Genomic DNA, 11,929 nt, shown 5'->3' with positions numbered 1-11,929 from the left:
GTGGTTTTATGAGGCTGGCATAGCATGGGAGTTACATTGGTGGGAGAAGCATTTCAGCTGACTTTTGTCAACAAAACTGGGTAGTGTAGACAAGGCCACAATATGTGCAGATCAGTTAAGTCAGACCCATTCAGGAGAGCCAGTAATAGAACAAATCACATTAAAATCTGAATGAATTAAAAACAGGCTCTCCCCAAAACACTTCTCTTCATTCCTCTGCCCCTTTCCTTCACGTGGCCCATTAATCTCAATTGCAAGCTCCGCAGGAAATTGTTTCTTCCAGGACTCTATGGTACCATTCACACCTTTGGCACTGTACAAATAACCCTCCAATCCCCTCAGAAGTTTTACAAGTTCTAGCAAGTAAGCCTTTCTTTGAATGGATAAGGTTCCAGCTTCTCTCCTCTATTAACTACTTAGCTCGGTCCTTTTCACAATGGGATGCAGCAGGGAGATGGCAGCTCATTCGCACAGTGAAATACTGACAACTATTTCAGAGAAGGCATTTAGCTATTTAGTGGCAATACTGTCAAATCACGGCTTTTTCCCCTTTAGGAATGGCTGGACTTGCCCCTTGTCCCCAACACCAAACCATGTGAAATACGGGGCTAGGAGGGCAAGAAATAGCCTCGGGTTCCACCTCTTTCATAGAAAAGCCTCACATACTGTTAGGGGCAGGAACTTGGGCAACCCCACACACCAGAAGAGAAAATATTAGCTGTGAAAGACAAGTCATTGCTTAGAGATGACAAACAAGATCTGGTTGTGAGGGGAGTTCTCTGCTTGTCCCAGAGGCAGAACCCAGCATTTTCTCCATGCTGGGAGACAAAGGGCTGGCTGGGTCAGGTCAGTAGAGCTCCGGAATGGATTTTACTTCACAATGCACATTACACACAACACCCCAGTGCAGGTAAAGTTAACTGGTCCCTGTATGTCCTGCTCATTCTTATCCAGAGGGGAAAATGAGTGTGTTGTTTAAAGAGTCAAGCTCAAATACGTGGGAGTCCAAGCAAGCATGGAACAAGCAGTAACAAAACAGCTGTTATGGCGAGCAGGTAAAAAGCAAGTTTGCAATTGATTGGGGGGGGGGGGGGGCGCAGAGGGAGATCTATTTCTCTTGCTGTTTCTTCGTTCCAAATTCAACAGGCTGGATAGTACTTTGTGCCTCCCAGAAGCTATGGTGCTACTCTGAACAAGATACCCAGGGACCTAGTTCAAACAGCCTACAGAGGGGATGCTAGAGAAGCAAAGGAAATCAGAATCCCTATTTAGTAGTAAGAATCCAGAGGAGGTACCCTGCTACTAAAGACACCATACATACCACAGCTGAGATTGGCACCCTACATTCTACCAATTCCTTTTGGAAAGCCCAGGCACTAAGGAAACCTGCACAGCAATTTTACAGGGTATCAGACTGGCTTGTCAGAGAAAAAAAACATGTAGTTAGTGCTGCATGAAGACAGGCGCCCCCCCAGTGGTAGTTTAGGACTGTATCAAATTCAGGTTTCAGAGTAAAAAGAACAGGAGTACTTGTGGCACCTTAGAGACTAACAAATTTATTAAGAGCATAATTGTGTCTAGTTTGCATATCAATTCCAGCTCAGCAGTCTCTCGTTGGAGTCTGTTTTTGAAGTTTTTCTGTTGTAAGATAGCCACCCGCAGGTCTGTCATTGAATGACCAGACAGGTCAAAGTATTCTCCCACTAGTTTCTGAGTATTATGATTCCTGATGTCAGATTTGTGTCCATTAATTCTTTTGCGTAGAGACTGTCCGGTTTGGCCAATGTACATGGCAGAGGGGCATTGCTGGCACATGATGGCATATATCACATTGGTAGATGTGCAGGTGAACAAGCCCCTGATGGTATGGCTGATGTGATTAGGCCCTATGATGATGTCACTTGAATAGATATGTGGACAGAGTTGGCATCGGGCTTTGTTACAAGGATAGGTTCCTGGGTCAGTGTTTTTGTTCAGTGATGTGTGGTTGCTGGTGAGTATTTGCTTTAGGTTGGGGGGTTGTCTGTAAGCGAGGACAGGTCTGTCTCCCAAGATCTGTGAGAGTAAAGGATCATCTTTCAGGATAGGTTGTAGATCAACACAATCAACTCAGGATTGAATAAGGACTGGGAATGGCTGAGCCATTACAAACATTGACAGGTTTCAGAGTAGCAGCCGTGTTAGTCTGTATCCGCAAAAAGAACAGGAGTTAGTGTTTCACTCTATATGCATCCGATGAAGTGGGCTGTAGCCCATGAAAGCTTATGCTCTAATAAATGTGTTAGTCTCTAAGGTGCCACAAGTACTCCTGTTCTTTTTACAAACATTGAATCTATCTCCCCTTGTAAGTATTCTCACACTTCTTATCAAACTGTCTGTACTGAGCTATCTTGATTATCACTTCAAAAGTTTTTTTCTCTTACTTAATTGGCCTCTCAGAGTTGGTAAGACAACTCCTACCTGTTCATGCTCTCTGTATGTGTGGATATATATCTCAATATATGTTTCACTCTATATGTATCCGAAGAAGTGGGCTGTAGCCCACGAAAGCTTATGCTCTAATAAATGTGTTAGTCTCTAAGGTGCCACAAGTACTCCTGTTCTTTTATCAAATTCAGTTCTCTTTTACAACTTGATTCAGCCAAGTCCTCCACACACTGGAAATTTCAGTCCTGTTTCTTACAGGCAAAAGCGAGCAGGCTGCTCCGTAAGAAGAGAGGAGCCATGCAGGGCCGTCTCTCGCTACTGATTGAAGAGCCATCTGCTCAGGTTTCCCTCAAAGCAGCTGTGATTAAACAGCAAGCGGAGGGGAAAACTTAACTGTTTAAACCTAAGGCAACTCCACCCAGACTGAATGAGTACCTGCCACCCACAATGCCAGGAGCCTATTACCTGCTCATCTCAGAAGCAGTGAGCAAACCAGTTGAGACTACTGTTCAATTTACTTTTATACAACACACGGCTAGAATGTAGCTGAACAAACTAACTAACACTGCTGAGTATAGGCTTCATGTCAAAAGTATCACCTTCCTTTATTCTGGATCCCTTTGCATCCGGCCTAAGAAGACACCACACCAGGTTACATTTCTATACTCTTTTATTGACAGTTCGAGGGAGAACAGTTCATTTCTTCTTCTCCACATCCTGCTCTGCAGCTTCCTTGGCTCGTTTAGCACGGATTCCAAAGAGACGGGCATTTGCCCGGGCCATACGCAGGCTGGCAAAGGCTTTGAAGTTCTTCTCATCCTCAGAGATAACACGGGCCTTTTCCTTTTTGTAAACCTAGCAGAAACAAGAGCCAGATAGAATGTGTAACCATCTTCTCTGGAATCCTCTGGCCTATTCAATGTTTAGAAGAGTTACTTTTTGGTACAGATTTCTACTAGCAACAGGACACCGTGACTGGCAGGGATGCTTTATCAAAGCAGGAGGCCATGCCTGCAACACTATTCAATCAGGTGCCTCATTTTATTCAGCTTCTGTATTTGTCAGCTCACACCACTGATGAGGTGAGGGAAGAAACCCCAAGAATAACCATCTCAGGGTAGATTGATATTTACCTCGCAGTCAGTTTACACTCATTTGTGGATTACCACCAGCAAGCATCAAATGTAACTCTTCAAAAGTAGCAACGGTTCTAGAACAAACTGCAGTGAACCCACAGTTTGTCATGTTATACTTAGTAAAGAGCTACCAGCCCTGGGTCACTGAAGACTAAATTACCAAAGCACAGGGCTGTGCACAGACAGCTGGTAACTCTTCCATCCTCAGTTCTGAATTGCTTCAGGCAGAACCCTCAATTTCAGAACAAATCCTGACAGCTGAAACTGCATCCATTAGTCTACCCCCAGACAAAACACTGCCACTACTTCAAGCCCATGAACTTGCCCTTCGGCTTCCTCAAGGGAGCTCTGATTTAACCAACAGTTGGTTAAAAGTTTTAGCAGTCAGCTCTGTGCATCTCATTACACAGTGGCAAAAAATCCAGAGACCCTGCTAAAGTTACACTCTCACAGTAAAATATTGAGATAAAAAAAAAAACAAAACAAAAAACCAACAACAGTATTTTACTAGAGCAGTGGTTCTTAACCTTTACTGCAGCCTGCATTGGGTCTCAAAATATGTTCTCGCACCCCTTATCAAAAATTGTTGAAGTAGGTCAGTTCTTTAAACCTAGATATATTTTTTGTTTGTATATTACAGGGTAATTGTTAAAAAACGTATAATGTCAATAAACACATAGGTTTGATGAAACAAAGTAGTTGTACTTGCGTGCCTGTGCTTAATTTGTGTTTTCGATGATTTACCTTCTAAAAAAAATTGGCATGTCTCACACCCCCAGAAAGGGCACCTTGCACCCCAGGTTAAGAACCATTGTACTAGAGAAATAAGGAGGTCAATTTTAACAGGCTCTTGTTCTTTGGTCTCAAGGTAACTGCTGCAGTCTACAGAGAGCGAAACGTAACTGCAGTGTCACAATGCAGCACTGAAAAACCCATTTCTGTCGAGTCAGTTCTCTCTAGTATTTAGAGATACATCACAGCAGCGTCTAACTTCAGAACAATCAAACAAAGCACATGATTTGCAGGTTCACTTACGTTCCTGATCGGCATAACAGGTCCAGAGAGCTGAGTTGCCATCTTGAGTTCTTCTGGCTGTGTAACAGAGGAAACAAGCGATTACTGAGTTCAGCCAGACAAGCTGACTCCTTTGGTGGCAGGCCTGTGGGAGCTGCCTGGGTTAGGGAACGTACCTTCTGGAGCAAAACATAAGCTCTTCAGTTTCATATCTTAACTAAAAACTAGGCCTGTGTGCAAGACCCCAGCTTGGTGATCTGACTGGAGAATCTAGCAATACATGTTTAACAGAAAAAGTTCCATGGTTTGGACCTCAGGAATTCTGGCCCATATTTCAGACTGAAGAGAGGGCCCTACATTCCCACATACACACCATGGAGAGTGTCGGAAACACACAAGTGGAGAAGGGCGCTATTTCCCACTCCAACAGAGGGTGTGCTAGCATTTTGAAGGGGCCAGCCTAAAGCAGACTTGTTTGTTTTTAAGAGAAATTCAACTGAACCCAGAATTTGCAATTGCACTGGAGAGTGTGACCTATTAACTATGCCCAGTTAAGAGAGGTGGAAGGAAGCAAAGTCATCCTGAGGGCTTGACAAGATGCTGATGCATCACCATTACTCCACCACCAAATTGCCTCTCCTGGCCACACCAAAAACAGGAACCAAGAATGTAAAGCCCTGGTTCAAGGGCACAACACCGACTTTATAAAAGTTACACCAACCTGAAAAAATTTCAAGTTTACTATTGTTTCCAGTAACGTCTCTGGCTCCCATACCAGACAGAGAAAAGTTACTTTGCAGTTTATTTTGTATATTCAAACAGCATTCAGCTTCCCCTATTTGTCTGGCTCTCATGCAAAACCACAGGGAAAAGAAACATTTAAAAATGTGGCAAAAGAAGGCACAAGAATTAACAAAGGGACCCTTGGGAGGAGATAATACGTTTAACAATTTTTATCTCACTCTGAAACTGCTATATTTCAAGTTCATTGTACCATTTTAAAGCTGTGCTGGTGCTAAACATTCACAACTAGATAGATCTGTCTTGCTAACCAGTCTAGGATATGAACACACGGGACTACACTATTTTAGGTTTTCTAATTGCACCAGTTATCAGTGATATTCACATGACACTCCAGGAAAGTCGGCACTAATTGCCCCCAAGGAAACCGTTGTTACAGAAGACCTTGCTGGAGAAAAGGGGAAACCTTTAGTCTGCATATAAAGTAGTTTCTACTTCAGCTTCTTCACATCCACACCTCCAGCAGTCCCAAACCAGGTTCAAAGGGACGTTTTCCAGGACTGTCTACAATGGGCTTAGGGAATATGTTAAACTGATAAATTCCAACAAAGGCACATTTTATATAGTTTAGCCAGCCAGTATAAATGCAGTCAGAGAAAAGCTCAATGATCAGTTTGAAAGAGTTTTAACACACACTGACCCAATTCCTGCTGGCAGACTATGCCACGTTAGAAACATTTAAGCAGGAAGTATGTTTAAATACAGGTAAAAAGCCTGAGCACATAAGAGTCTATGGATGTTGCCTAGAAATCCCCTTCTTCAAATCTTTCATTTCACTACATATACCTCCTCATTGGAAGCACGGAGCCTACATAGCTGGAGCAAAGAAATATATGGAAATCCACCTTATTTCAGAACCTTAGCTGATACAAGTGTTTTCTCTGAATTAAGATTTACAGGTTGATAGGTGGAACTCCCCTAAAATTGACCAACTCACCACCTCTGTAGGTTACTCAGCTGAAAAAACCTCTCTGTCCCTGCATTTTCTCTCATTTCTCTCTTTTGTAATTATTTACATAGTGAGACAAGTACTCCTGAAACGGTGGCTCATTATCCACCCTAACACATTAACTGCTTTTACTAAATTTCAACTGCTTAGGCAAAAATCAGACGTTGTGAGAGAGTTGCTAAAGTATCATGGCTTTGATTCAGGGCAGCTTCCCCCCAATGTGGCTTTAAATCACCACTGCACACTCCACACTCCAGGCCCAGCTCCCAGCACAACAGAGGTGGTACAAGTTATAGCACATACCCTGGCCAACACCCAAGCTCATCCCTCCATCAGATGTACCTGAAGGCAGACTAGAGCTGCTCTATCAACCCTTTGCCAGTGGAAGAGGCCTCCCGTGCAGGGGCATTACATTAGGAGATGTGTCTAAGTAAACAACGCTTTACAGTAGAACATTAGAGGATCAGCCATAACCAACCCTTAGCACCACTGAGCAGGAGAAGGCCTCTAAAAGCTTCCAGGACCCAATGTACTTACAGAGCTGTCTCCCTTCTTGGGTGCAGAGGGCTTCCTTGGGAAGAGGATAAGTTTGGAGCGATACTCCTTCAGTCTCTGCACATTGGCCTGCAGGGATTCTGTAGACTTGTTGCGTCGTCTGGGATCCACAGAGATTCCAATAGTCCGGGCAACCCTTTTATTGATGCCAGCCATCTGTAAAGCAAGAGAGTTAATGTCAACCTTCAAGTGACTGTTATGCCATTGTGCTACTGAGTGAAGCCAGTACAGTCATCAGCTGGAAAAGGGTTCAATACAGTCATCACAGAGACTACAGAGATTCCGGAGAAAGTGTCATCATTTGACTGTAAGGCCCATCAGAAGCAGGAGCAGTGATTAAGAAATATGAATTGTGCTACGCCCAGAAGTTGGACAACAACAGATAAGGCATCTCCAAAAGTCAAAGATTAGACTCAAATATAAGACAACACATATTACATAACTTTCTAGTCTGAGGCCAACACTCTTTCAAATAGCAAAAGGAGGGCACAAAATCGGAGGCCACAGGGAAAAGAATGGGGGATATCACTTTCACTCACTGAAATAAGCAAGTGTCCTTATATAAGTATACATTATACTGCAACGTGCAATTCCAACTGTAACAAGCAACTGGGCCATTTAAATCACACATGCCAACCTGACTCATGAAGTTGGCTATACTATTAAGGTTTAAATCAATGCTTTATCAGGTATCACTTACATCATGAGCCCCTAAAAAATACCAGAGAACCAAAAGAAGCAAACTATTTCTTGGTGCTGAACAGTCCTGTAGACATTTGCTTTTGTTGTCCCATAAGATGACTGTACAGAAAGGTGCATTACCATAACACTCCCTCCTCCTCACTCCTGAAGTTGAGTGGTTTAAAACTCTGGAATTCTATTAAACTGGCAAGTTGACCACATCTCTTTAATTTTCAAAACAATCTTGTGTTGACCTATGCTGCTGCCTACACATCTCATTCCCATACTATTGGAATGCCTGAAATTAATATGAATACGGGAAACCACCAAACGTAACCATAAATTCCTTTATTAAATCCAAAGTTATACAATTACTCTAAACATGCATATATAATTTACTACATCCAAACAGTAACAAAACATTTGATCAAGATACTTACAAACGGGTTAAACCCAGGGTGCTTAGACCCATATTGGTCGGCTCTAACATGGCCAGGCAGGTATTAGCAATGAACTTCTTTATACTGTTCAACAAACAAGTGATGTCATTGCCAAGTACAGACTTCAGTTAAACACCAATTTCAGACAGTTCACCCTTATTTCCAGTCTTACCTGGATGAAGATTTACAAACTCCTCTCTTCCCAAGGCCTTTCCTCCTCTCCTTGCTGCCAACAGCTTTGCCATTGCCCCTGGATTCACACAGGCTTTAACACTGGTGTGTGGGTTGGCAAGGGCCATGTTGGCTCATTTTAAGACAGATTCTCTTGGTCTTATTTAAAACCATCTGCAGTCATCCTCAAGGGTCAGAGGCCTTCTTTTTAGAAGTTCTTTTACCTCATTTGTTATTCTTTGAACCAAATGTAGAATCACAGAACTGGAAGGGACCTCAAGAGGTCATCTAGTCCAGCCCCCTGTATGCTCCCTACTTCATTCCATCTGGCCTTATAACTTATTATTTTCAAGGCCTTCCTTCTAATTGCTAATCAGAGCCTCTCTTTACAACATATATATATTTTCTTAACTAAACTTAAGCTAACTAATTCTCTAATTTCATATTTATCCTACACATATTGTCCATTTTCTGCATCTACAGCAATTACACACCTACCTATAGCAACCACCATCCTGTACTCTGGATAATAATGTTGTGTTATCTAGGCCTTGTCTACACTGCCACTTTGCAGCGCTGCAAATTTCTCACTAAGGGGTGTGAAAAAACACTCCACTGAGCGCTGCAAATTTCGGCGCTGTAAAGTGCCAGTGTAGACCAGAGGTGGGCAAACTACGGCCCGCGGGACCGGTCTCCCTGGACCCTGAGCTCCTGGACAGGGAGGCTAGCCCCAGGCCCCTCCCTCCCTCTCCCCCACAGCCTCAGCTCACTGCACCACCGGCGCAATGCTCTGGGCAGCGCGCTCCTGGGGCAGCGCAGCTACAGAGCCTAGCCTGACCCGGTGCTCTGTGCTGTGCAGTGCGTGGCTGGCTCCAGCCGGGCGCCGCGGCTGCCTGTCATGGTGCAGCCGCTCCACCAGTGCTCCAGGCGTGATAAGGGGGCAGGGAGCGGGGTTGGATAGAGGGCAGGGGAGTTCGGGGCCAGGGGTGTGGCTAGGGGTCAGGGCAGTCAGAGGGCGGGGAATGGGGGGGTTAAATGGGGGCAGTCAGGGAGAAGGAGTGGTTGGATGGGGCAGAGGTCCAGGGAGGAGAGAAGGGGTTGGATAGGGCGGCTGGGGGCAGTCAGGGATGGAGGTTCCGGGGGTGGTCAGGGGACAGGGAGAAGGGGTGGTTGGGTGGGGCAGGGGTCCCGGGTGTGTGTCTGTCTGTCAGGAAGGAGAGGGAGTGTTAGATGGGGCGGCAGGGGGCAGTTAGGGGCGGGGGGTCTGGGGGCAGTCAGGGAGAAGGGGTGGTTGGATGGGGCAGGGGTCCCGTGGGGGGCAGTCAGGAAGGGGGAGTTGGGGGCAGGGGATCCGGGGGGCCGTCAGGGGTGAGACACGCGCGCATGTGTGTCAGATAGGGGGTGGGGGCTGAGAAACGCCTGCCTGTTAGGGGAGGCACAGCCTCCCCTAACCGGCCCTCCATACAATTTCTGAAACCCGATGCAGCCCTCAGGCCAAAAAGAAGTTTGCCGCCCCTGGTGTAGGCAGTGCACCGGTGCCGGCAGCTGCGCTTCCAGCGCTGGTAGCTACTCCCTTTGTGGGGGTGCTACAACTACACTGCCACGGCAACGATTTAACGTTGCTAGTGAAGAGACATCCCTAGAAAATTCCAAAACGGCCACATGCACAACCAGTTTAAACAGATATCCATTTGCCAACCACTCTCAGCTGCTTACATCTCACACTAGCTACCGACAGACTAACCAGGCCACGCAAGACAGGGAAATATATCAAGGAGTTCATTTCACCCACTCGAAAACAAAAAATTGAGTTGAAACACCAAATTACAGTTGGATACTTTACTCTGCACCCACCTAACACTGGACACATTTATAGAATTTATCTGTTGCATGTGAGCGCACTCTACTATGAGATGCTAACCAACCAGTTATACTCACTCGCAGCTCTTCCAAGCTGAATCCTCTGCCAGCACGAACTTTTGTGTGGTACCTAACAGTGGGACACCTCACAATGGGTCGGATTGGCCCTGACACTGGGCGTGGAGCAATGCGCCGAGCCTTTGCCTGACGGGCCTTCCTCCTGGTCAAAGAGAAATATCACAGCAGTCAACAAAAGGATGTTTGTATAAGATACATAACTTCTACACTGACAATCTTCTAAATGCCCAGAGTCCCTCCCAGAGAAACATGAGGGCCCATCCAACTTGCTGAGGTAAGGAATGTGTCCATCTAGTAACTGATGTGAACAAGGCCAGACTACACGCTCTCATAGTAAACTACAGTCATCAGCTAAAAAAGGGTTCAAGCAAATCATCAATGTTGTGCAGAGATTCCGGAGAATTTTCATCATTTGACTGTAGACCTAATTAAAGGCATTAAACTGTTCTACTGGCCTCTGTGATTACAACCACGGTAACTTTTAATTAATCAATCACTCTCTAACCACCACAACATGTCACGGGAGACACGGGGGCAAAATTCCCGAGTACGTGATCTCGATGTCACAAGGCAGGTAGAGACAATCTCACCAGACACTGGTCTCACTGACACACGTAGCCAGCTGTCCTTAGCATCTCACCTGCGGATCTTCCTGGCAGGCTGGTTAAACCATGTGGCAACTCGTCTCTGCCAATCTTTGTGGAAATGGGGTCTCAAGATCATGCCATTTCGACTGGGTGCCATGATTGCTTATATCCCTGCAGACACAAGGGGCACGGTTAATGACAGCTCCAACTCGCGGCAGGCGCGCGCGGCTTACAGAAAGCAGAGAGCGGCGAGGCCCAGCACCCCACGAGCCGGGGGAGCGGAGAGCCCCGGCCAGGCCGGACTGCAACAGCTCCCAGCCGCCCCCCCAACCCGAACCGCTGCCCCCGAGGGCCGTCGCTCGGCAGCCCCGCGCGGGCCGCCACCCTGGGAACGACTGAGGCGAATGCCCGGCCCCGGCCGCCGGGGAGCGGCCCCCAGGCCCGGCACCTGCCCGCAGCCGCCTCCCCCCGGGACGCGACAGGCCGCAGGCGGCCCCCCTGCGTTCGGCTGCCCAGGGCCCGGGCCCCGCGGGCCGCCCAGGCGGCGGATGGAGGCGGATAACCCTGCAGGGCCCGGCCTCCGCTCAAACCTACCTCCACGGGGGGAAATGGCCGACCGGAAAAGGAGGGGGTGACGCAGGGCACGCTGGGATATCAGGCCTAGCGGAAACTGAACTGGTTACTGACCAATTAGAATAAAGGATGGCGGAAGGCCCGCCCAGGGAGCTTCAGCGCCCATCTCGCCAAAGGCCCTCTGCCCTTTACAAAGATGGCGCCCGTTTTAAAGCGGCCGCGTATGAAAAACCAGTGAGTGCCGTTACCTGCACCAGGTGGGCTAGGGAAAGGCAGCTGGCTGCACCGAGGAAGCGCTAAAGTTGCTCATCCATGACAGTTCATGGAAGATGGGTGAGGTATCAGAGGACTAGAGAAGTGCAAACACAATTCCTAGCTTTAAAAAAGACAACCAGGGAATTACAGACCAGTCAGCCTACAGCCACCTACAAGATTCACTTTATTTTTTAAAATCTTGGTCCTAATTTCTAGACCCTGTACACTAATCCCTCAAATTCCATACCCCCCACAGTAAAACAATGTCTCTTAAATAAGAGACACAAACAGCAAAGAGGAACAATCGCAACCTAGACTGAACTTTTGTGATGATTCAAAAATAATTATGTTGTGAAACTGATTGACCCAGTCAGGAACTGTCCTGTTGGTGTAGCAGATATA

General features: G+C 46.5%; 1 protein-coding gene and 2 non-coding genes across 3 annotated transcripts; all 3 read right to left on the bottom strand.

Annotated features, from left to right (window-relative positions):
- Positions 1–3,079: 3,079 nt before the first annotated feature.
- Positions 3,080–11,388, bottom strand: LOC113409643 (60S ribosomal protein L13). Its single transcript, XM_026663788.1, has 6 exons — positions 11,294–11,388; positions 10,753–10,870; positions 10,113–10,254; positions 6,865–7,038; positions 4,599–4,655; positions 3,080–3,282 (listed from the first exon to the last, which is right to left on the bottom strand). Exons 2-6 carry the CDS (start codon positions 10,854–10,856, stop codon positions 3,124–3,126), a joined length of 636 nt encoding a protein of 211 aa, XP_026519573.1. The 5' UTR covers positions 10,857–10,870; positions 11,294–11,388; the 3' UTR covers positions 3,080–3,123.
- On the bottom strand, positions 7,098–7,182 carry LOC113409660. The gene has a single exon (XR_003370560.1). It is a non-coding gene; the product is annotated as a small nucleolar RNA MBII-202 (small nucleolar RNA).
- LOC113409659 lies at positions 10,442–10,523 on the bottom strand. Its single transcript, XR_003370559.1, has one exon. It is a non-coding gene; the product is annotated as a small nucleolar RNA MBII-202 (small nucleolar RNA).
- Positions 11,389–11,929: the final 541 nt, after the last annotated feature.

This window comes from Terrapene carolina, unplaced genomic scaffold (assembly GCF_002925995.2).
Source record: "Terrapene carolina triunguis isolate 2854851 unplaced genomic scaffold, T_m_triunguis-2.0 Scaffold33911, whole genome shotgun sequence".
Taxonomy (NCBI): Eukaryota; Metazoa; Chordata; order Testudines; family Emydidae; genus Terrapene; species Terrapene triunguis.
Note: the sequence above shows the minus strand (reverse complement) of the source record. Positions and strands in the feature narration are given on the sequence as shown.